This window comes from Limtongia smithiae (assembly GCF_038497785.1).
Source record: "Limtongia smithiae strain NRRL Y-17922 unplaced genomic scaffold V1518scaffold_1, whole genome shotgun sequence".
Lineage (NCBI taxonomy): Eukaryota > Fungi > Ascomycota > Lipomycetes > Lipomycetales > Lipomycetaceae > Limtongia > Limtongia smithiae.
The window spans coordinates 2,364,430-2,385,847 of NW_027117622.1; the positions used below are offsets into that span (position 1 = coordinate 2,364,430).

The following is a 21,418-nucleotide window of genomic DNA, read 5'->3' on the forward strand; positions in this document are numbered from 1 at the left end:
ACATAGTGGAGTGATAGTAATGCACCGCAATTTACATCAGTCGATATCTTGTTGTAGCATAAATAGTATTTGCCTGCATTGGAACTTCCAAACTAGTACAACCTGGAGCGCGTACGTCGCACAAAACACTCGCCTGTGTGCTCTTTCTCCTCCACAGGAAGGAAGCCTTCTCGTTATCATTCGTCCTCACCACAGCACATAGTGAGTTGGCATTTGTGCACGGAGTCAAGCTGGCGATCTTGGGATGAGGTGTAACTCGACGCGCACGCCTTGCGACTGGTCAGGCGACAACCGCCACCACAATAATGATGGCTTACGCTGCGAAATTGCCGCTCGCATGCATGGCTCAGTTTTGTTCCTTTCTGTTGATCTCTTGCGCTCAAAATATTGAGCAATAATTCAAATTCATGCCCGGCGATCGGAAAAGCTTGGCGATCTCCTCCTGCTGGCAAGTTCACGATGAACGCGGTTCAATTTGTCTCGCCCGATTGAGCCGTCTTTTGCGCCGCATTAAGCGACGTTGTTTACGCTGTATGGAGGTATATAAACTCCATTCGTGGATTCCGTGTCGGTCGAGCGGATACGGGGAATGGAAGGGTTAATTAACGTGTACATGCTCGAATTCTCTAGCTCGTGCATGAGAATCGCCGCGTTATGAAAGGTCAAGGGATATATGATCAACGCGGACACCTCAGAAAGTGCATCATATGAAGTCCCCCACACTTCCCTGGCAATCTGGTACTCCTCGTCGCGGCCTGTGCTGTTGATATTGATAGCCGATCTTCTTCCTAACTATCTTGTTCTTGCATAGCAAGCCATTCCAGACGCAGACAGTTTCGTCGGATTGTGTGTCAGTGAAACCAAGCTACGTGCCAGCAAGTGAGTCCAAAAATAAGGCAAAACAATTTATGATACACATTACTCATGAACAATTGAAATAAATGGACAAGTTAATCCGTAGCAAAATTAACATCGATCAGAGTGAAAGTGGTATAACCAAATGAATGCGATGCTAAATCGACACTTGCACGGCACCGATTTGCGAAATACGGTTATCAAACAGCATTTCTCACTCGCACCGCCTCGCAATACTCAAAGCAAATGTAATAACTAAATATTGGACCAAAATATCAATAATGTGCAACCCCTAGAAAGAGGAAACCTGTCTAGACGGTGGGCTGGTTTCACGGCCTATTTGCGCGCTCGGTGCGCGTGTATGATCCAAGCCGTCAGCGCATTGTATCACGTGCCTCGCACGTGAAAGCGAAACCTCCCAACATTGCGAGCCGCACGACGAAATAATTTCCCAGCGCTTACAAAAAAACTACTACGCGATTCACGCGACAGACAAACGAAGTGGAAATGCCGGCGTATTACGAGCTTGAGATTGCAGGGTTGTTACCGGCGATTGGATCAAATAACTTGGAGATAGGGAGTGGTGCGAGTGACGTGCATGGTGTGAACCGGCGAATGGAGAAATTGGAGGTTGCTAAGAATGGAGAGTACAACGACGAGGATGAGGATGATGAGGATAGCGATATTGATGAAGAGGATGGCGAAATGAGACGAGGAGGAGCTGCAGCAGGTTACGGCGATAGCGGCAAGATGATGAAGGATCCGAATGCTATCCTGGCGAAGTATGCGTCGCGCATAAAGATCGATGAGTTGATACCTACAGTAAAGAACAAGTATGTGCGTTGAGCTGTATGTGCGATAAATGCGCATGATGCTGACATGTGTGTGCGGGAAGAATTACAGACAAATCCGACCGCGCTACAATCGAACAAGTACTCGACCCACGTACCTGCAAGATCCTCGCGAAATTCATCAACAACGGTGAACTCAGCGAAATCAATGGGTGTATAAGCACCGGCAAGGAAGCAAATGTATACCACGCAATCACAGACTCTGGCTCGCACCGCGCGCTCAAGATCTACAAAACCTCAATCCTCGTATTCAAGGACCGCGACCGCTACGTCACGGGAGAGTACCGATTTCGGCACGGCTACAGCCGACACAACCCGCGCAAAATGGTCAAGCTGTGGGCAGAGAAGGAGATGCGGAATCTGAACCGTTTGTATCAGGCGGGTTTGCCGTGTCCAAAGCCGATTGCATTGAAGTTGCATGTGTTGCTGATGGAGTTTATCGGCGACAGCGAAGGTTGGCCGTCTCCGCGCCTACACGACGCGAGCATACCCGAGGCGAGATACGTCGATTTATATCACGAACTTGTCGCGTACATGATCATCATGTACCACAAATGCCATCTTGTCCACGCGGATCTGAGTGAGTACAACATCCTGTACCACCAGGAGCAGTTGGTGCTCATCGACGTCTCGCAGGCGGTGGAGCACGACCACCCACACAGCTTCGAGTTCTTGCGCATGGATATCAAGAATGTGAACGATTTTTTTGCAAAGCACGGCGTGAACTGTTTCTCTGAACGGCAGCTATTTGGAATTATCATGAGTACGACGGAGGATCTTGACGACGTGGCTACTATGAAGCGAGCGTTGGCGGAGATCGAGCCGTTGTCGCAAGTGGGCAGTGCTGAGGACGGTGAAAGTAAAGGTAATGGCATCGCTGGGTCGCAGGGCCCTGGAAGCGACGATACCGTATTCCGGACGATGTACATTCCGCAGACGCTGGAGCAGGTGTATAACATTGAGCGTGACGTGGCGCGGATCGGGAGAGGCGAGGGTCATGACTTGGTGTACAAGGATTTGGTGCATTTAGAGCCAGGCAACGAAAAAGAGGGGGACGAGGAAAGCGGACACGAGGACGAGGACGAGGACGAGGACGAGGACGGGGACGAGGACGGGGATGGAAGTGAGAGCGAGGACGGATCGTTTGAGGAACGCGAGACGGTGCTTCACGGGAAGAAGTACGAAGACAAAGACGAGAAGAAGGTGAGTTATGATTTGCAATTTTCCACGACATGAGCAGTGCTAACTAAAACTAGGAACGGAAAAAGGCAGTTAAGGAGCTCAAGAAGGAGAAGCGCGCGACTAAGATGCCCAAGCACGTGAAGAAGAAGCTCGTGAGCGGATCAAAGCGACGCGGCAAATAGATTATTTTGCATATGAGGAATAATAATTTATGTACAGAAGGATCTATTTCATTGGGGTAGCGATGAAGCGCTGCTTGACCTGGTCTATGAGTGCGCGCGGGAGGTCGGGTAAGGGTGAGGTCTCGCAGGCCAAGATTTCGTAGCCGATCGGTGGGTCTGTGAGGCCTGGCCAGAGATCGGCAGGGAGGAAGTCTGCATGTCGTGAGCGGAATGTCGAGCGGGCTGTCATTTCCTCATTGTAAATGACTTGCAGATGGTCCAAAGCATCATGAACGACTTTTTCCATACGTATTTGTGTATTGTGCCGCCGCACCACTTCCAGCACAAGCGCGTCGTAACTGTGGGCGAACTCGTCGAAATGGCGCACAAGCGCGTCTAGCTGTTCTAGCAGCATATTTCGCTGGGAAAAATACCGCGAGACGTTGTCCGCAAATTCTCGCGAAGCGTGCATGTGCAGTTTGATGGTGCCACTGTACTCGCTGTACTGCTCACACAGCGCGGCAGCTGCGGCATAGTGCGTGCACGCGCTGGCGAAGAAGTTGAAGATGCGCTCGCTTTCGATCAGCATTGCCGAGTGCCGTTCCTCAATCTCAGAGACGACGTCGTCGACTTGTGCCGCGTCGTCACGAAGGACTGCGAGCATGTTGGCGTGCTCGGTAGTGCATGTACTTGGATCAGCGTCGTCATCAGCGTCTTCGCCGGTAGCAGCCTGCGCGCACTGGTCGTAATGGTGTGCAAGTGATTCTAGCAGACTCCCCATGGCCCTAGATTCTGAATCGAGCGCTGAGAAGCATGCGACGAGCGCTTTAGCGGAGGAAGCAGCGGCGGAGTCTGATGCGCCCGGAAGGCCCAAATTTGAGAGTGCGGAGGAGAGATCAGCGATCTCGAGATCGAGGTTTTCGAGGTCATCAAGTGCTGCACGGTGAGATGTTTGGAAAAAGTAGATCGCGTCGCGTAACTGGGCTTTGAGACGCTCAATGCCGGCGTCATCAGTGTAGTCACGGAGAGATTGTGGTGGTGGTGGTGGTGGTGGTGGTGGTGGTGGTGGTGATTGTGATTTGAGAGAGGAGATCGGTGGGGTATCAGCGGCGACGGCGGCAGGAGCCGTGGTGCGCGCGGAAGATGCGGTCGTGATCGCGTCAGTTGTGGTGTCTGTTGTAGCGGTGATGGCGGTAGACGCGTGGTCGCGTGCGTGCTGCGGTTTGAAGGCAGCATCGACGGGCGTGTGTTGCAGCCGCTCGAGCACCTCATTGAGCCGTGCGCCCGCGGCATCGAGCTCAACAAGTGACGCGGAAAAACTTGCAGCGCGATCGTCCGCCGCGATGCGCAGCGCGTCGGCAACCTGGAGCAGTAGCGCGAGTTGCGCGTGCAGCTCGCGCGTGACGAAGAGGCCCTTGGCGTGCAGGGCAAGGGCGGCCTCAAGCGCGGAGCGGGAGATGACGACGAGGTCGTCGGCCGCGGCGCAGATAGGGCGTGCGACTGCTAGGGCGCGGCGGGCGCCGGAGAACCAGTCAGCCTCGGAGCTCATGGTGGAGTGAGCATGGGTGGTGGTGGATATGGAGAGTATCGCTCACGTAGGATCTGGGGAGGAGTAAGTTGGGAGGGTTACGGGTAGGAGCGTTGTATGTGTGATGGTGGAGACGTTGGGACCTAAGAGCATGTGCCACCCGGGGACGAGGCCCCGTGGAGCGGAAGAGCCGAAGGATTTAAGATCTGGAATGCTACCATATGAGTTGATGAGTTGATGAATGCTCTCCTGACTATATTCACAGCGTACAAGCGTGCTCGTGGAGATGAGAAATAGTTTGCGCGAGAGCGCGCAAACCAGGGCCGCGATGGTGTGCTGGCCTCTGCGCCCCCTAACCCTGAATCCCGGCGTCTACAAACAACCGTCGTTCTTTTGTATCGTCGTCTGCCTCCATCGACCCCAGCGCCACCCCCCGTTCCACTCCTCCAGCCATGTCTGCGCCGTCGCTCGACGACGACGAGCCGTGCGCCGCCCATCCCCACGGCCATGCCCACGTCCAGGCGCCGCCCGCCGCGACCACAGCGGCCGCCATGGCGCCCTTCCTTACTCGCCACATCCCCGAGCGGCTGTACCCTGAGAGTCACAAGGAGTCCCGCACCTTCTGCTACCGCCACCATCCCGACTTCAAGTGCAAGCGGCAGGCGGATGAGACCAACATGGAGGATCTTCAGCATGTATGTTGCGCTGCTCCTGCGGCGATCGTGAACGACGGCGCCTTTGCTCGCGTGCCTGTACTGACCCACCGTCCGGTTTAGGAACTCGACCTTCTTCCCAAGGACGACCAGCAAGCCATTTCCCATGTCTGGTCGATATTCTCTGCCGCGCCCGCCAACGAACGCAACCTCATACTCAAGGGCGTGCTTTCCCAATGCTGCTCGCCCCAGCTCTCGTATGTGTCTTCGATGCTTCGTGATCTGATCCGCATAGACTTCGTCTCCGCGCTCCCGTCCGAGATCTCGTTCAAGATACTGTGCTATCTCGATGCATCCTCGCTGTGTCAAGCCGCTCAGGTCTCGCGCAAATGGCGGCAGCTCGCGGACGACGATGTCGTCTGGCATCGCATGTGCGAGCAGCACATTGAGAGAAAGTGCACAAAGTGCGGATGGGGCTTGCCGTTACTGGAACGGCGGCGTCTGCGTCAGAGCAAGAAAGTTATCGAGCAGCGCATCGAGAGTATATCTGCAGCTGCGGCTGCAGCCGTTGCCGATGCCGCTGCTCAGGACGCCTCTGTGGATCCTGAATCGCCTGTGGTCGACGGCGCGGCAGGGTCCCCCTCAGATGCCATCCAAGATGCCGGCATTTCTCCTGTTCTTACGACTGCGCAGTTGTCGGATTCCAGCATCAGTGCGAAGCGATCTGCTAACAGCGCCTCCGACGATGAACAGCTGGCAGAATCATCGTCACTCTCTGCATCTTCGTCATCCAGCACCTCCTCATGTCATCTCTCCAAGCGCGTCCGCCTGACCATGCCTGGCCTTGCCTCCCAGAACGTGCCTACCGGCCGACTCACGCGGCCGTGGAAAGATGTGTACTCTGAGCGCCTGAAAGTTGAGCAGAACTGGCGGCGCGGTCGGTATCAGCTCAAGATCTTCCGTGGCCACACAGACGGAGTGATGTGTCTGCAATTCGATGAGACCACGCTTATTACTGGATCCTATGACACGACCGTACGCGTGTGGGACATTGAGACCGGAAAGTTGCTGCGCATTTTGACGGGTCATGTGCGTGGCGTGCGGGCGCTGCGGTTTGATGACGGCAAGCTGGTCACTGGATCTATGGACTGCACGATCAAGGTCTGGGACTATCGCACCGGCGACTGCGTGTCTACGCTACGCGGTCACACTGACGGTGTGTTGAGTCTGCACTATGACGGGTCGCTGTTGGCATCGGGCTCCGCCGACAAGACGATCCGCGTGTGGAATTTCCAGGACAAGTCTTTTTTTACTCTGCGAGGTCACACAGACTGGGTCAACTCGGTATTCATCCACGGCGCTACGCGCACCTTGTTTTCGGCTTCCGACGACACGACCGCGCGGATGTGGGATCTGGACACGCGGCAGTGCGTACGCGTGTTTGGCAACACCACACCGGGTATGCTCAACGGACAGGGTCATTTCGGGCAGGTACAGTGTGTGATACCTGTTCTGGCTGAGGAAGAGGAAGAAGCTGGCGGTGAGGAGGCTGGTGGCTCGGAGAAGGGCGAGAATTATTACCATCAACCTGTGCCACCGAGCGGCAGTTTCACAGAGGCCGCAACTGGCGCTGGCGCCATCAGCAAGGCGCCCGAGCTGTCGCCGAGTATCACACACGCGACACTCCCCGGGTCGCGGCAGCGACGCATGAAGAGTCTTCCGACCGTGATTACTTCCTCGCTGGACAATACGAGTAAGTTCTGGAACACAAGCACGGGCGAGTGCACGCGCACGCTGTTTGGACACGTCGAGGGCGTGTGGGGCCTGGCGGCGGACACGTTTCGTGTTGTCACTGGTGCGCATGATAGGCTTGTCAAGGTGTGGGATATTCACACCGGCCGGTGTCTGCACACATACAGCGGACACTCCGCGCCTGTTGCGTGTGTGGGCCTGAGCGATTCGCGCCTCGCGTCCGGTAGTGACGACGGCGAGGTTCGCGTGTACTCCTTTGGCGTGGATTAAGTAGAATTGCGGATGGGTAGCATAAAAGTGTTTGTAGTTTGGAATCGGTTCGGTAATGGGGTTCGTTTTATTGCTATTCTGCTTTGACTTGGTTGTGGCGACCGGTATATGTACTATTATATGATTAGGAATCCATTTGTCTTGCTTGTTACTGGAAGTGCAGCCTGTCCGCAAGATGGAGGATCCGAAATTGCGAGTAGGTAGGGGACGTGCGATGGCGCGATGAGACGTGCACGATGAGCAGCGGTGCCGCAGGAGACGAGGCGCGCTGACAAGGGTTGCGTAGCGGATATTGGTCAGCAACCAGTACAAAGCCCGCAGCGTTTGCGTCACGCCGCGTCTCGACCGCGACGGCGGCGGTGATTGGCCGATCAGCCGCGCGGAGTTTTCAGTTTGTCGCGGCCGCCGCTTCTTCCCGCTTCTCCCGTTTCGCCACCCGCGCGATCCGCCCCTCTTCTTCCCACCTTTCTCACTCCTCTTCTTCCTCGCGAAGGCACTATACAGGCAGTGCTGGCGAGTGAGATACTCTGCAGAGCAGCGCGCGCGCAAAGCCCAGTCGGCTGATGTCTGTGGACGCGGCGTATGTGCTGGAGCAGTTCCAGCAGGACCGTGAGTGGGCCCCCTGTTTAATGCCCTTACCCTAGTCAGTGGCTGCCACGGCAACCACGTCACACAAGACCCGCTGCTTACGTTACCCCATAGTCGTCACAGTCCCTGAGGAAGTAGCTCACTACCTCGAGGAAATCAAGGGCAAGGATATAAAATTGTTTGCCCTGCGGAGGCGGATTCTGCACTGCGACAACCAGATCCAGAAGCACATTCGCGCGCACGGCGCGCTTGCGGAGATACCGAAGGAGGCGTCGTATAACGGCAAGATCGTGTCAGATCTCGAGCAGGCGCTGAAACTCCAGGACGAGAAGTGTGAGCTTGCCGGAAAACTGCACGACTTGGTGAGTATATGCGGTGAGGTCGTGGGAGCGAGCTGGTTCAAAATGCTGACGTGTGCAGGTTACGAGACATCTGAAACGGCTGGATGTCGAGATCCGCAAACTGCAAAACGACGGCGTGCTGGCTCCTACGACGGAGCCTGTCGTGCTGCCGGCTATTCAAGCGCTGAGAGTCGCTGCCTCTGCCAGCAATGGCAGCAACAGTGCTGCTGCTGCGGCGGCCAATGTTGCAGCAGCAGCGGCAGCGGCAGCCGCGGCCGCGCAGCACCATCACAATCACCAAGTCGCGGAACACGCCGCAGCAGCGCAAGCTGTTGCACAGGCAGCGATGGTTCAAGCCGCACAACATCACCACTCGCATAACACTTCACTCAAACAGGCCTCGCCAGCCGCGATCCAGCAAGTCGTGAACGCCGCACGGGCGGCGGGCGCGCAGATGCCGATCGACGCGGCCGCGCTGGCGACCCAGATCAGTAGAGGGCAGATCGCCAATGCGAATGCCGCGGCGGCGGTGTTTGCGGCGGCCAACGCTGCCGTGTCGACAAATACTCCAGGTGGCATGGCGCAGCGGCCACCGGCAAAGCGGCAGAAGACGTCGGCGGGGTTTAACGGCATGGACAACGCTGCAGCGGTGCTCGCACTGACGGGCCGGACGGCTGCGAACGGCAGCGCCGCCGGAATTGTTGCGAGTCCACGCATGATGGTGGGTGCTCCAGGGGTCGCGGCGTTGATGCAGAATGGACTTCACCACGGCGGTCAGTTACTGCACGGCGGGGACGGACATGGGCGGTTTGCGCAGCTTGGAGCCGGGGAGCAGGTGCTGGCGAGCAACAACGCAGCCGCAGCGAGCGCGCTTGCGTTCAACATGATGACGGCAGACGGCGCGCGTAGTATACCTGCGAACATCGTGAATCAGATGCGCGCGTCAGGGCTTGTTCCGCGCGGCGTCGTGCCGGTGGGCAACGGGCACGGACAGCAATTAGCGAACAGCACAACAGTAAAGAAGTCACAGAAGATGCAGCAGCAACAACACTCGTCGCGAAGCGGGACGGCGGCGGCGACACCGGCATCAGGGGAGGACGATGAGGACGAGGAGAACAACGACAGCGCGCTGTACTGCTTCTGCCAGCAGGTGTCGTACGGGGACATGGTTGCATGCGACAACCCGGATTGCCAGTACGAGTGGTTCCACTACGGGTGTGTGGGTCTGAAGGCGCCACCATCGGGGGTGTGGTATTGTTCGACGGTGTGCCAGGAGAAAGCGCAGAGCAGCCGGCGGGGGCGGAAGTAAGGTGTTATGTATAACAGTAATGTAAGATAGGGAACCGTTAACGCAAGTGGGATCGTTAGGGTGGGGGCGGGGCAGGTGGCATGGGTTTAGGGTCAGACGCAGCTGTGACGGAGCCAGCGGAAGCGGCCGCCATTATCACCGCCTCCACCTCCACCAAGACTCCCCGGCCCCCCCGCAGCCATGCCCGCGCCCTCTCTCCTCCCCGGCCTCCTCCGCGCCGCGAAGATTCTTCGCATCCACTTACACATCCTGTTTTGGGGCGACTACGGCTCTCCCCTCTTTAAGCTCGGCCGCAACCTCCTCCTCCTTACCGTCGTCTCCCGCGCCGCTCTCGTCGGCTTTCGCGAGCTGCGCGCCCGCGGCGGCGTGTTTGGCACCGCGCGGGATGTCGGCAACTCCGCAGCGCGCAAGTTCTTCAGGGTCCTGCTTGAAATGCCCGGCATCCGCGAGAAAAAGAACGCCGAGCTCGCGAAGAACCTCGCGGCCATGGAGGACAGCATGGTACCCAGCGGTCCTAGCATCACGCGTCACCTCGTACTACCGGAACATGGCTGGACGACAGCGCAGGTTTTGGCGGAGATGCAGGCACTTGCGCAAATGGAGCACTCCGATTGGCTCGACGGCAAGGTCTCCGGCGCGGTGTACCACGGCACGCCGGAGTTGCTGCGCTTACAAGCCGAAGCGTACCAGATGTTTGCCCCTGCGAACCAGTTACATCCGGACGTGTTTCCCGGTGTGCGACAGATGGAAGCGGAGGTTGTGAACATGGTGCTGCGGCTGTATAACGCGCCAGAGGAGACGGGGTGCGGAACCGCGACGTCCGGCGGCACAGAGTCGTTGCTAATGGCGTGTCTGGCAGCGAAGATGTACGGCTACCACGAGCGCGGGATCACCGCGCCGGAGATCGTGGCACCGGTTACCGTGCACGCGGGCTTTGACAAGGCAGCATACTATTTTGGCATGAAGCTGCGCCATGCGCCGATCGACCCTGTCACCTACAAAGTCGACCTGAAGGCAGTGAAGCGGCTGGTCACGGCGAACACTGTGCTGATCGTTGGCTCCGCGCCGAACTTCCCGCACGGAATCATCGACGACATCGAGGGTTTATCCGTCATTGCACTGCACTACGGCGTGCTGCTCCACGTCGACGCATGTCTCGGCTCCTTCGTCTCGCCCTATCTCGACCGTGTCTACTCAGACCTCGATCTGCCCGACGTCAAAGTCCCGCTCTTTGATTTCCGCGTTCCTGGCGTGACCTCCATCTCGTGCGATACCCACAAATACGGGTTCGCACCGAAGGGCTCCTCTGTCATCATGTACCGCACTGCTGCGCTGCGCAAGTGCCAGTACTTCCTCGCCACCGACTGGTCCGGTGGTATCTACGCCTCGCCCACGCTCGCAGGTTCGCGACCTGGCGCACTCATGGCAGGATGCTGGGCGAGTTTAATGTACATGGGCGATGATGGGTACCTCGCCTCTGCGACCAAGATCGTCTGTGCGGCCCGAGCGGTACGTGAGGGTATCGCGAAGCAAGTCCCCGAAGTCTATGTCCTCGGCAACCCTATCAGCTCGGTTGTCGCCTTCTCCTCACACGAACTCAACATTTATGACGTCGCCGATCGCATGACGCGCAGGGGATGGCACCTCTCTGCACTGCAAAACCCTGCCGCGCTGCACATCGCGTGCACACAGTTTACCATCGAATCCTGCAATCAGCTAGTTGCGGACCTGCGCGAAGTCGTCGATTCGTTGCTCGCGGAGTCCGCTGCGCTTGGCGAGGACGACAAGATGAAGGCCATCAAGGCGAAGCAGGGCGACACTGCTATGCTTTACGGTGTTGCGGGCAGCGTAAGCACCGCCGGCGTCGTCGACGAACTCGCCATCGGCTTCCTGGATAACCTTTTCAAGGCTTATCCAACGACGTCGTCTCCGCCAGACAGTATTGCATAGACCACTCACCAACCATAGCCGCATCTCAACACCTCCTTAATGCTTCCAAAAGTTGTTTTGCGCACCATCACTTGTATTTTGTTCTCTTCTTCCCCCCCGTTTGGATTGATTCTATTGAAATCAAGTGCATTTGTATATATTATTCGTCTGCTGTTGGCATGATAAATGTGGCCTTTAAACCGGCAGATTCTATTAGCTGGCCATAACTAAGCAAAAATATTCCAAAACGTAGCTGATGCTTGTAATACGTGTGATCTACCATACATGACTACTCCAACTAAAGAAAGAAAAACTCGCTCGAAAAGGAACAACACAAACGCCGAAACACAATAACCGTAGATAGACTATATATATATGCAAACTTAGTAGACCGAGGAGGTGTACCCCGGCATGCGTAGCGCGGTGGCCTGCTCGGCCTCAAACTCGAGCGCTGACCGCTTGAGTTTCTTGGACTGCTTCGCGACATACCACACAAACACTGTCCCGATCGCAGTCGACAGGGTGACAAGGCCGATGTTGACGGGTCGCGGGTCGCGGTTAAGCACGCGGTGCGTGATGTGATCAAAGCCAGACTGGGTAAAATTGAAGAGGCCGGAGATTGTGGAAATAAGACCGTACACCTGGCCGAACGTCTCGAAGCCAAATACTTTTGCTGAGTAGTCGGACACGGCGGTGTAGAACAATGATCGGTGGATCACGAAGATGACGATGCCGGTGTAGGCGGCTGTGAGAGATGCAAAGTTGCCTAAGATGCCCATCGACGTCCCCATAGCGAGTAACACAGCAAGCGCCGTCGTCATGGAGGTGTTATCCAGCAAGTACCCTGCAATCGGCACAGTGACAATTCCACCAACCGGCAGCGCAATGTCGAAGAACTCGTTAATCACCCTCGCGACCCCAGCGTTGCCAAAAATGAAATCATACTGCGAACGAACACTCGCGACGAAGTAGTTGATACGCACCATCATCACGACCGTAAACATGCATAGGAGCACGAACCACGGCGTGGAGATCTGCTGCAGCACGGTCCGTCCGTGCAACGCGCCCCAGACGCCCGAGATCTTCAGTTTCTTCATCTCCTGCGCGTTATACTCGTACACGTCCTTACCATCGGTCTTCTTGGTTAACAGTGCCGACCGCTCGTTCAACACGGTCTCGTCGTCGAGTTCGAGGCGGCCGCGCAGGCTCACCGCGGGTGTAATTTCGTTTGCGGAGTTTGCGCTGCTAGTAGATGTGGAGCTGATTGTGATATCATTCATGCCGCCACTTGTCCGCGTGTCAATTGCAACACCGTCAATGCTCTGCGCGCCGGTGCCAGCAAACTCGTACTCCTCTTCACCGCCGAATTCGTCCTCATCCAAAAATCTGCCCAGGCTGCCACCATCCTTGTAACTCTCCGCCGGCATCACTGCCCACGTCGCACCGATGATAAACACCGGTACGACGCAGTATAGCAGGAAAAACGCCTTGGGGTGGAATCTGCCTTCGCTCTCATTGTAAATCAGTCTGTACACGAGGTACACAGCGGTCGAAGAGTCGAACGCGCCGGTGAGCACCGCAAGGATGAGGCCGGAGTACTCTGGGAACGCATTAGACAAATGGAAGGAGGAGATGTACACGAAGGGTCCGCCGATGGCGAGCACGATATAGCCCCAAACGTAGAGGTCAAGCAAGAGCACCGAGTCGGCAAACGCGAGCATAATCGCGCCAATAAAAATCAGCACGCCACCAAAGTACTGGCACAGTCGTGGACCGAACTTGTCGAGGATGAGACCGACGAAGACACCGGCGAAGTTGGTCACGACGGATGCGCAGGTAAAGATGAAGTTGATGCGTAGCTCGCGCGTCGAGCACACCACTCCTGCAAAATTTTCCTCTGGCGTGCACCGGTCCGAGTACACGCCTTCGTGCAGCCATACTGTTTTCAGCGCCGCGAAGCCCTGCAAGGGTGCGTCAGTTACTGGAAGGGTGGTGTGCGAAGCTGGTGGAATGGGGTGTCTGGAGCGATGGCACATACAAACACGGGACCAGCGGCGAGCAGACACCACACGACGGCGCAGGCAACCTGAATGAGCCTGCGCGAGACGGGAACATCGAGATAGTGGACCATCGTCGTGGGAGGATGGGGTGTGTTGGGTTGCGCGTGAGGAGCGGCGGCAGTGAGGATTAAGAAGGCTCGGGCTACGGTGCAAATCCCTGCGCCACATCGACGCCACACCGCCAGCCGGCTTATCGCATGTCGACGTCGCCCTCGGTCTTGCCCGGACACTATTGTTCTCTTACACGTCCTCGACCTCCCTGTAGTCGCTGTCATCTTTACTCTCGCTCCGCTGCTGAGCGCGTCGTTGCAAGCGTCCTAGTGCCACCATCCGCACGCTCTCCCGCGGTGTTGTGCCGGCGCTGCTGTCCGGCTCGCTCGCGTCACGCACGATGCCGAGAGAGTGTAGGTGCGTCACGATGCGCTGTTCTTCCGTCTGCACGTCATCGCTTATCCCTTCTTCGTCGTCCTCGTCGTTCTCATCATCCTCCATCTCACCTTCCGCTTCTTCCCCTTCGTAGACCTCCTCCTCCTCAAACTCGATGTGATCTTCATGCTCCTCCTGCGACACAGTCGTCACAGCAGTCGACGAGCTCCCTTCAGCTGTATTCTGCGAGCTCACGTTGTCAAGCTCCTCACCCTCGTCATTACCTGTACTCCGTGCGTCCCGCGCACGCCTGCGCCACGTTCGCCCTGTAAACTGACACTGCTGCTTTCCCTCTCTCCGCCTACGTCGTCTTGGCGTATGCCGCGCAGTCACGTCGCTATCCTCGCCATCATGTCCGCGGCGAAAGAGGTGCATCGGGCTCAATCGCGACATGTCAAATTCGTCGATTTCAGCGAGCACCGCTTCGCGTTTCTTGGAGGAGAAGAACGTAGATGGGTGGCGGATCATCGCGGCCCAGCCTTGAATCAGCAGTGCTGTGTTGTGTTAGTTCTGCAAAAATGTAACCCACATGTGTACATACGGCGAAACTCGGTGATGAAGAGGATAATCGTAAACCACAAAATCACCTCGGACCATCGCACGAAGGTGATCCGACTCAGCGCGTTCTTGTACTTATCCCAACAATACTCTGAACTGCTGTCCTGCAAGCAGTAAAGAAACTCGTACTGGCCCGCAGCATAATTAGTCGCAGCGTTACGACCAAGAAACGCAAAGTACGTGATGGCAAAGAAAGTAATCACGAGCGCTGAGAACTGCGTGTACACAAGCGTGCGCCACGTCAGACTTGCATACTTGCGGAAGCAGCGCACGCAAACAACAGCTTTGCGCGGGTATGAGAGCGGAAGTGTGAGATCGTTGTGTGTGGTGTAGAGGTCGCGTTCGACACGAAAAAGAGTCTTGGACGTCAGCATGTGCACTCAAGGTGTGAACGATGCTCGGACATACCCGAATGATGAAAACGGTCGTGAAAAATTCGATGATGATGGCGGTGAGCGTGCACGTCAGTATTGGAATGAAAACAACGTACAGAATAAAAGGCGGACGCGGTAAGCACACGAGATCAAGCAAAAACTGCACCCAGTACGCGCCCGCGGCAGTGAACACCGACGCGCCAAAAACAGCAGCGCCGATGAAGTAGTACTTTGGTACTCGCTTGTGCCATACTACAATCAGATGTATGTTGAGCGTGCGCACGAGAATCCCAAGTGACACAAGCACATAGCCGAACACGTAGAGTAAGCCCTGCAGCATGCATGCCGCATTCGCGCGGCCCAGCACGGGCGTGATCGAATCCTTGCATGAGTGGTCATGCCGGTCGATAAGAAAGAACGTCAGCGATGAGGTCGTCGCGCACAGCCCCAGCGTCTGCAGCAGGTTGAACTCGGACTTGACCAGCCGCTGTGACAGGATCTGTGAGATCCCTAGAACGAACCCGATCATGAACGACACACAAGCGACGACAGCGAAGGAGACGATGAGTTTCCGCAGCGTGGGGTAGTCATTGATGAGATATCCACAAGGTATGCAGCACCCGTCCACGCACCGCCGGTTGATGTAGTAAAAGTCGTCGAAGCGAGTGCCTGGGAGCGGGACCCATGGTGTGAGCGGCCACGGACAAGTCCCGTTCGGCCAGGAAGACATGGTCGCGACTGTGGAAGACGGGCGACAAAGATCTCAGGAGAATGCTGTAGACATTGTGAGCGAAGAAATCAGCGGTGGAGGGGAGTACAAGCGAGAATAGCACATCGTCGACGTTGACAATGGCGCTTAGCGAGGGCACATTGACCGGGCGGTGGTGGGATCGACGTCAGCACCGCCCCGCACTGTTACCCGGAATACCCCGCCCTTGTGCGACGTGCTCATCGTCCCGTTTTAGCCCTTCCGCCGAGTGCACCACCCACTTCGCCATGGAGTTCGTCCGTGATGTCGTCGAACGACCGCCCTCTTCGCGCCCAGTACCGCCCCGTGCACCAGCAGCTCCGGGTGTCTCCGCAGCGACACAGAAACCGGTGCCCTCGCTGTGGCGCTCGCGGCGCGGACAACCGCCAGCACCGCCGGCCTCATCCTTCGCCTCAAAGCCGTCTCTGAGTCCGCGCACCGCTGCCAGCAGCAGCATAGCATCCGAGGCGACAAAGATTAGCGCGGAAAATGATGAGCGCATAGCGGCGATGTCGCGAGACGAGATTGCTGCGGAGCGAGCAGCGCTCGAGGCTTCGTTGCCACCCGGGTTGATTGAGCGACTCTTACACCGCGACCCCGCTGTCGCGAATGAAGCACTGAAGCAGCCTGACGACGGCAAAGACGACAAAGAGGAAATGGAAGAGGACGCTGACGATGAAGCATGGCGGACGATGGCTGCTGTCACGATGCTAGATGAGCAAGACACAGAGGCGTCGCCAACGGTCCACTTCCCCGCGGCACCGGACCAGGACCTCGACCCCTCCGACCCCGACTTCCAGGAGAAACTGCACACAAAATACTTTGCCGACCTTCCTAAAGACCCCTCCGCGCTGGCGTGGATGCGCCCGGTGACGGTGGAAGAAGACGCCGCGTCCGCGTACAGCCCCGCGCAAGAGACGCTGTTACCAGCCGACATTCGCTTCGACTTCCAGGGCTCCGTCGTCGCGCCCTCGCGCTCCGCTCAGCTGCCCACCACTCTAGGTCTGCACCACCACTCAGACTCCCCAGGCTACGCAGGCTATACCCTCCCCGAGCTTGCGCACCTGTGCCGCAGCGCAGTCCCCGCTCAGCGAGCGATTGCGGTGCAAGTGCTCGGCCGCTTGCTCTACAAACTCGGCCGCAATGCGTACGGCGACTTCATCGGCGATTCGTTGTGGGACATCGTAGAGCACACGCGTGTGCTTGAGTCGCTTCAAGATGCGGCAGATGAGACCAAGACGCGGCATCTGGGCCTCCGCGCGTGCGCAGTCGAGGCGCTTTGGCTGTGGAAGTCGGGCGGCGGTCGTAAGCGCACAACGAACTAGCATGGAGGAGTTTATTTTTGCATAAAATACAATAGATGGCTCATGAGAGAAAGAACATCTTGACACGATCCCATCGCGTGGGCTCGCTTGGGCCGTTTGCAAGCTCCGCGCGCAGCTTGTCATAGTAGTCTGGATGGCCTTGTGGCTTTAGCATTTTGTCTGTGAGCGGGAACTGGGATGGTTAGTTTGAGCTCCGCGAAAAAGCATGTGCATCACAAACCTTCTTGAACGCTTTGTCGTCAAGGAGCTCTTGCATTCCCTGAATCTGCGTGGCAATTGGTGGTAGGTCCCCAGACGCTGACGGCGTGCCGGGGGTGGTGGTCGCAGGTGGCTGTTTGTACTGCTCCAGCTGTTCGCCGAGGACCGCCTTGAAATCAAAGCGCCGGTGTAGCGCGTCCTGCGGCCACGCCTCGATGAGCTTTGCGAGGCGTGCTACTGCGCTCATGTTGGTGCGTGAAGTTGGATGTGTTAAGTGCGGGAAGTGCGCCAGAGTTCTCGTCCATTTCGTACCGCGCCATCGCCAAACTTCATTCCGCCCACTCCCCCCGCGACCCGTCTCCCTCTTCCCGCGGCTGCGGCCCCCACTGCAGCCTCGCGCAAATCCCCCGGTAACGACGCCATGTCTGCCGATAATGCTGCCGTATCGTCGGCCCCATCGTCCTCCGCGAATTCCCTCCAGGCGCTGCTCAACCCCGCCGCGGAGCTGCCGCAAGCAGCTGCAGCGACTCGCCAGCTGAAGCCGTCGCCGGCATCAATGTCGCCCTCCATTGCATCGCTGCTTTCTGCCGACGACGACAATGACTCGCCACCACGTCCGCCGCGGTCACGGACAGACTCAGCCATGAGCACGATACCAGGGACGCCCAGCGCGTCGAGCACAAGCGGCGGCCTCGCGGTAGCGTCGCTGCTCAGCGGACCCGATGTCTCGCCGTCATCACAGCAGCAGGCGACGCCAGCAACACCCAAAACAGCAGACGCATCCACAGCACCACAGACACCGGGCCGCAAGACTGCATCCTCCACGACAACCGCAACCGTCGCTGCAGCCTCCGTCTCCCTCCTATCCATTGCCGGCGGCGGCGATGTCAACCTCTCCGAGGTCCCCGACCCGCCCACCGTCTGCCTACACATCCCGCTCACCGGCAAATCAAATGTCATGCTCGATATGGCGAAGCTCGCCGAGACGAAGTACGGCTGGGCCGCGTTGCACCCGCAGATCGCGGCCACCGCCGCCGACCTTTACGATGACGAAGGGGGCGGCGGCGGAGGAGGCGCTGGTGCGGGCGGCAAGAGCGGTGGCGAGGACTCGGACTCGACTGAAGCCGAGGCCGATGACGATGTGGGCGGCAACAGTGAACCTGCGACCAAGAAAGCAAAGCAACGGCGAACAGATGGCCGCTACGGCCGCTACGACTTCAATGACCCGTTCATTGACGACTCGGAGCTGTTGTTGGAAGAGCAAGCTGCGTCCACAAAAGACGGGTTCTTCGTCTTCTCCGGCCCGCTCATCGCGGAGGCAGACCAAGTCCGCATTGAGCGCGCCGATGGCACAATCAAGCGGCCGGGCCGCGGCAGGGGCGGCAAGTCATCCGGAACTACACGAGGCACAAAGCGCTTATCAGCAGCAGCAGTGGCAGCAGCGGCGAGTGCAGCGACAGAGGCGCCGTTACCCATATCCCCCGCCCCACCACGGGAAGGACACATACACATTCTCCCCGCCCCCGCCAACAGCACCACGACTCCTACAACTGCGCCGGTGGCCCCGAGAAAACGCAAGGCGACCAAAGAACCCCGCGAAATCAAAGAGCGCAAGGAGCATAAAGAGCCGAAAGAGGCTCCAGCAGTTAGCTCTGCTGTGTAGACTTCTCATTCTACGATACCTGTTTATATAGTCACTTGTTATTGCACGGCGCTAGGATTTGTTATTGTTGACGGTGGATGTTATATAGGAACCAAATCAAGATGCTGTTCAATTAGGCAATAGCTCTATTTTACACGCAACTAGGTTGCGCTGGTTGAAAGTAGATAATGTACAAAAAGAAAACTCCAATGATGTCCGTAACTACACAGCAATCCAGATCTATAGTAAAACTCGGCGCCGTTATTAAAATTATTCAGCAGCGGCTTCGGCGGTTTCAAACGCAAACTCGCGCGACAGTGCAGTGCGCTTTATAGCCGTCGACCGCCGCGCGATGACATCCTCATCGGTGACAGTCGCAAGCTCGACAACTTTCTTGTACTCTTTTTCGGTGAACTTGGTATTGGAGTCTTCGTCGAGCGAGGTCCAGTTCGGCGATACGCCAAGGGGGTGACTGAAGTCGTCTATTGACTCCGTGAAAGGGGCTTCGCCTGACATCATTCCGTCCTGTATCTGTCAGTAGGGAAGTAAGATACACGTGTACAGTATAACGCACCTCGCCGCAGAGTAGTTTGGCGATAATAAGATCGTCGCACTTTTCGATGATGCGACCGCCGGTATCTCCGATGATGAGATCAGTATCGGTGGACTCGTGCATGCGGACCTGGTGTGCCTTGTGGATAACTACAACAGAGGTGACAACCCTAGAAAGATAGATTGCACCCTGTACCGGCCCGGCGAAAAGCAGGATCGAATGCGAGCAATCGCTGACCTGCACGCTGTTGATGGCGACGTCGGGGGGTACGTAGATGATAGAGTCCTCGATGTGCGACAGGAGCAGTGCGGAGGAAGTCGGCAGCGACTGCGGCACGGCGACGAACTTGGACTTGACACGGAGCACCTGGTGGACAGGTACGCTAGCGGTGCCGGGAGCGGCGAGGGCGGCAGCGGCGATAGGACCGAGCGGGGGGACGGTGGGGTCGAGCGGGGCGGCGATATCGGCGTGGATCGAGGAACCGTTGGTTCGCCGCCGTGAGAAGGCAAAGCGCGTGCGCGGCGCAATGCGCGCCTTGAGGGTCTCGAAGTCTGCGGAGAGTTGGTCGAGTTGCTGTTGGTGAACTTGGTCAGTCGACAGAGATGTGGAGAGCAGAGAGGACGAGCGGAGACAACGCACGGTAGCATAGACGCGCTGGTCGTAAGGCGCGAGGTAGGCGCATGCCTTCTGGACGTCGCTCTGGAGAGACGCGAGCGAGGTCTCGATGCGCTCGAGGACTTCTGCGGGTGTCGCGGAGTCCGTGCCGGACTCAATGAGCTCTTCGAGGGCTGTTGAAGTGCGTGCGCCGCGCGGTCAGCAGGGAGGAGAAAAAAATGGCGGAGGGGGATCACGCACCCGACTTCACGGTCCGGAAGTGAACAAAGAATGTCTGCTGAGTTTGGTGCAGCTTCGACATGGCAGTGGTCGGCGGCGGGGGGCGGGGACGGAGGTGGAGGAGGGGAAGAGAAGGGTTGCGCAGTCGAGCAAGTCGAGGAAGTTGGAGGGGGCTCGATAGTGGTAGAGGATACCGCGCAACACCGTTTCGGGGGTTTGTACTCATGTAGTTATGCAATTTATATTCCATTCCGTCTACAATGAACACTTCAGAACGCCTCTTCTATTCTTCCTCCGTCGTCGGCTTGGGCACATACAAGCCCCTGCCTTCGCCTAGCTTCGCCAACGTCTCCGACAGCGGCGCGCGGCTACGCACAGCGTAGAACGACGACGACTTGTCCGTGAACGCGGACTCCTCCGGCTCCTCCACAGTGTACTTCGCGCCATAGAGACCACCTGCCCACCGCGCCAGGCCGAGTACAGAGCCCAGCGCAAGCGACGAGAAGATCGTGCTTGTGAATGTTCGCGCTATGCGGTTGTTAGCTCAATTCGTGCCACAATAGTCCCTGTACGACTAACCCTTCAGACCCATGATCGCACCGCCCGCAAGGCCGCCGTAGAAATGGTTCCACGCGTCGTTCTTCTCTCGCAAGTTGGACGCCGCCGACTCGACGAACTGGTACGACATACCTATCGACGCTGTACGGAATTCAGCACTCGCGTCTCCCCTTGTTAACAGCCCACAACCCAACATACCCAAAAACAGCGACGTGGTGCCAATACGGATAACTGAGGTCGCCATTGGCGCCTGGAAGTGCTTAAAACGCTCGAGCGCGGTGGCGTATGCAAGAGAGATGCCGAAGCACGGCAGCGCGACCGAGGAGGTCACCGCGAGGGTGTCGCGTGGCTCGTACTCGGCGTAGTCATGGATGGGGTAGACGACCTTTGGAACGAGAGACATGTTGAATATGTGTGATGTGTGTAGCTGTGAGGAAGTGCGTTCAAGCAGTCGGTACTGTATCGCACCAGTGGTGATTTCAAGTCGGAAGTCGTGTCTGTGTGCTGCTGTCGTCAAAAAAACGTGCCTGTGGATTGTCAGGCGCGCGAAAGACGGGTGCCTCGAAACGGCGTACGTGAGACGGCGGAGCTGTGCGGTGGAAGCCGGGAGGGTGGGTGGGTTGATTGTGATCGCGATCGTGAATTGGCTGGTGAAGTTCTCGACGGTTGCTCGCTGCGATCCGCCAGCCAATCACGCATCCGCAAATTACACTGGGCACGTGA

At 57.4% G+C, this 21,418-nt stretch overlaps 12 protein-coding genes across 12 annotated transcripts; 6 read left to right on the forward strand and 6 right to left on the reverse strand.

Moving 5' to 3' along the window:
• Window positions 1-1,316: 1,316 nt before the first annotated feature.
• On the forward strand, window positions 1,317-2,833 carry V1518DRAFT_410642 (RIO1 family-domain-containing protein; the record flags this gene model as incomplete). The annotated part of the gene is made up of 2 exons (XM_066902649.1): window positions 1,317-1,688; window positions 1,751-2,833. Coding segments are annotated over exons 1-2 (1,409 nt in total), but the record flags the coding sequence as incomplete, so codon positions are not given.
• Window positions 2,834-2,897: 64 nt separating this feature from the next.
• On the reverse strand, window positions 2,898-4,598 carry V1518DRAFT_390258 (autophagy-related protein 17; the record flags this gene model as incomplete). Its single annotated transcript, XM_066901748.1, has 2 exons — window positions 2,898-4,043; window positions 4,164-4,598. 2 exons carry the CDS (start codon window positions 4,596-4,598, stop codon window positions 3,114-3,116), a joined length of 1,365 nt encoding a protein of 454 aa, XP_066762606.1. The 3' UTR covers window positions 2,898-3,113.
• Window positions 4,599-4,992: 394 nt separating this feature from the next.
• On the forward strand, window positions 4,993-7,426 carry V1518DRAFT_410646 (quinon protein alcohol dehydrogenase-like superfamily). The gene is made up of 2 exons (XM_066902650.1): window positions 4,993-5,272; window positions 5,354-7,426. Exons 1-2 carry the CDS (start codon window positions 5,030-5,032, stop codon window positions 7,250-7,252), a joined length of 2,142 nt encoding a protein of 713 aa, XP_066762607.1. The 5' UTR covers window positions 4,993-5,029; the 3' UTR covers window positions 7,253-7,426.
• Window positions 7,427-7,815: 389 nt separating this feature from the next.
• V1518DRAFT_369209 (inhibitor of growth proteins N-terminal histone-binding-domain-containing protein) lies at window positions 7,816-9,490 on the forward strand (the record flags this gene model as incomplete). Its single annotated transcript, XM_066901263.1, has 5 exons — window positions 7,816-7,861; window positions 7,955-8,202; window positions 8,261-8,482; window positions 8,636-8,888; window positions 9,039-9,490. The coding sequence occupies 5 exons, from the start codon at window positions 7,816-7,818 to the stop codon at window positions 9,488-9,490; spliced, it is 1,221 nt and encodes a 406-aa protein (XP_066762608.1).
• A 64-nt stretch (window positions 9,491-9,554) lies between these two features.
• On the forward strand, window positions 9,555-11,691 carry V1518DRAFT_410649 (pyridoxal phosphate-dependent transferase). Its single transcript, XM_066902651.1, has one exon. The coding sequence runs from the start codon at window positions 9,671-9,673 to the stop codon at window positions 11,438-11,440; it is 1,770 nt and encodes a 589-aa protein (XP_066762609.1). The 5' UTR covers window positions 9,555-9,670; the 3' UTR covers window positions 11,441-11,691.
• A 111-nt stretch (window positions 11,692-11,802) lies between these two features.
• Window positions 11,803-13,550, reverse strand: V1518DRAFT_369720 (major facilitator superfamily domain-containing protein; the record flags this gene model as incomplete). Its single annotated transcript, XM_066901291.1, has 3 exons — window positions 11,803-12,594; window positions 12,631-13,380; window positions 13,458-13,550. The coding sequence occupies 3 exons, from the start codon at window positions 13,548-13,550 to the stop codon at window positions 11,803-11,805; spliced, it is 1,635 nt and encodes a 544-aa protein (XP_066762610.1).
• A 64-nt stretch (window positions 13,551-13,614) lies between these two features.
• V1518DRAFT_55245 (uncharacterized protein) lies at window positions 13,615-15,650 on the reverse strand. The gene is made up of 3 exons (XM_066906625.1): window positions 14,872-15,650; window positions 14,447-14,822; window positions 13,615-14,399 (listed from the first exon to the last, which is right to left on the reverse strand). The coding sequence occupies exons 1-3, from the start codon at window positions 15,565-15,567 to the stop codon at window positions 13,720-13,722; spliced, it is 1,752 nt and encodes a 583-aa protein (XP_066762611.1). The 5' UTR covers window positions 15,568-15,650; the 3' UTR covers window positions 13,615-13,719.
• A 172-nt stretch (window positions 15,651-15,822) lies between these two features.
• Window positions 15,823-16,987, forward strand: V1518DRAFT_410654 (RPAP1-like protein). Its single transcript, XM_066902652.1, has one exon. It carries the CDS (start codon window positions 15,834-15,836, stop codon window positions 16,908-16,910), a length of 1,077 nt encoding a protein of 358 aa, XP_066762612.1. The 5' UTR covers window positions 15,823-15,833; the 3' UTR covers window positions 16,911-16,987.
• V1518DRAFT_410656 (uncharacterized protein) lies at window positions 16,910-17,392 on the reverse strand. The gene is made up of 2 exons (XM_066902653.1): window positions 17,131-17,392; window positions 16,910-17,082 (listed from the first exon to the last, which is right to left on the reverse strand). Exons 1-2 carry the CDS (start codon window positions 17,353-17,355, stop codon window positions 16,951-16,953), a joined length of 357 nt encoding a protein of 118 aa, XP_066762613.1. The 5' UTR covers window positions 17,356-17,392; the 3' UTR covers window positions 16,910-16,950.
• A 30-nt stretch (window positions 17,393-17,422) lies between these two features.
• Window positions 17,423-18,958, forward strand: V1518DRAFT_410657 (uncharacterized protein). Its single transcript, XM_066902654.1, has one exon. The coding sequence runs from the start codon at window positions 17,530-17,532 to the stop codon at window positions 18,769-18,771; it is 1,242 nt and encodes a 413-aa protein (XP_066762614.1). The 5' UTR covers window positions 17,423-17,529; the 3' UTR covers window positions 18,772-18,958.
• On the reverse strand, window positions 18,861-20,279 carry V1518DRAFT_410659 (uncharacterized protein; the record flags this gene model as incomplete). Its single annotated transcript, XM_066902655.1, has 3 exons — window positions 20,159-20,279; window positions 19,325-20,091; window positions 18,861-19,275 (listed from the first exon to the last, which is right to left on the reverse strand). Coding segments are annotated over exons 1-3 (1,079 nt in total), but the record flags the coding sequence as incomplete, so codon positions are not given.
• Window positions 20,280-20,362: 83 nt separating this feature from the next.
• V1518DRAFT_410660 (uncharacterized protein) lies at window positions 20,363-21,328 on the reverse strand. The gene is made up of 3 exons (XM_066902656.1): window positions 20,894-21,328; window positions 20,717-20,836; window positions 20,363-20,665 (listed from the first exon to the last, which is right to left on the reverse strand). The coding sequence occupies exons 1-3, from the start codon at window positions 21,096-21,098 to the stop codon at window positions 20,421-20,423; spliced, it is 570 nt and encodes a 189-aa protein (XP_066762616.1). The 5' UTR covers window positions 21,099-21,328; the 3' UTR covers window positions 20,363-20,420.
• Window positions 21,329-21,418: the final 90 nt, after the last annotated feature.

Coding starts and splice junctions, on each gene's coding strand:
- V1518DRAFT_410646 (XM_066902650.1), top strand. CDS start 5,030: ATGTCTGCGCCGTCGCTCGACGACGACGAGCCGTGCGCCGCCCATCCC. Junction 5,273..5,353: donor ACATGGAGGATCTTCAGCAT/GTATGTTGCGCT, acceptor CGTCCGGTTTAG/GAACTCGACCTTCTTCCCAA.
- V1518DRAFT_410649 (XM_066902651.1), top strand. CDS start 9,671: ATGCCCGCGCCCTCTCTCCTCCCCGGCCTCCTCCGCGCCGCGAAGATT.
- V1518DRAFT_55245 (XM_066906625.1), bottom strand. CDS start 15,567: ATGTCTTCCTGGCCGAACGGGACTTGTCCGTGGCCGCTCACACCATGG. Junction 14,823..14,871: donor CGACCGTTTTCATCATTCGG/GTATGTCCGAGC, acceptor CTGACGTCCAAG/ACTCTTTTTCGTGTCGAACG. Junction 14,400..14,446: donor CTTCATCACCGAGTTTCGCC/GTATGTACACAT, acceptor AACACAACACAG/CACTGCTGATTCAAGGCTGG.
- V1518DRAFT_410654 (XM_066902652.1), top strand. CDS start 15,834: ATGGAGTTCGTCCGTGATGTCGTCGAACGACCGCCCTCTTCGCGCCCA.
- V1518DRAFT_410656 (XM_066902653.1), bottom strand. CDS start 17,355: ATGAGCGCAGTAGCACGCCTCGCAAAGCTCATCGAGGCGTGGCCGCAG. Junction 17,083..17,130: donor ACGACAAAGCGTTCAAGAAG/GTTTGTGATGCA, acceptor TAACCATCCCAG/TTCCCGCTCACAGACAAAAT.
- V1518DRAFT_410657 (XM_066902654.1), top strand. CDS start 17,530: ATGTCTGCCGATAATGCTGCCGTATCGTCGGCCCCATCGTCCTCCGCG.
- V1518DRAFT_410660 (XM_066902656.1), bottom strand. CDS start 21,098: ATGTCTCTCGTTCCAAAGGTCGTCTACCCCATCCATGACTACGCCGAG. Junction 20,837..20,893: donor CACCACGTCGCTGTTTTTGG/GTATGTTGGGTT, acceptor AATTCCGTACAG/CGTCGATAGGTATGTCGTAC. Junction 20,666..20,716: donor TGCGATCATGGGTCTGAAGG/GTTAGTCGTACA, acceptor ACAACCGCATAG/CGCGAACATTCACAAGCACG.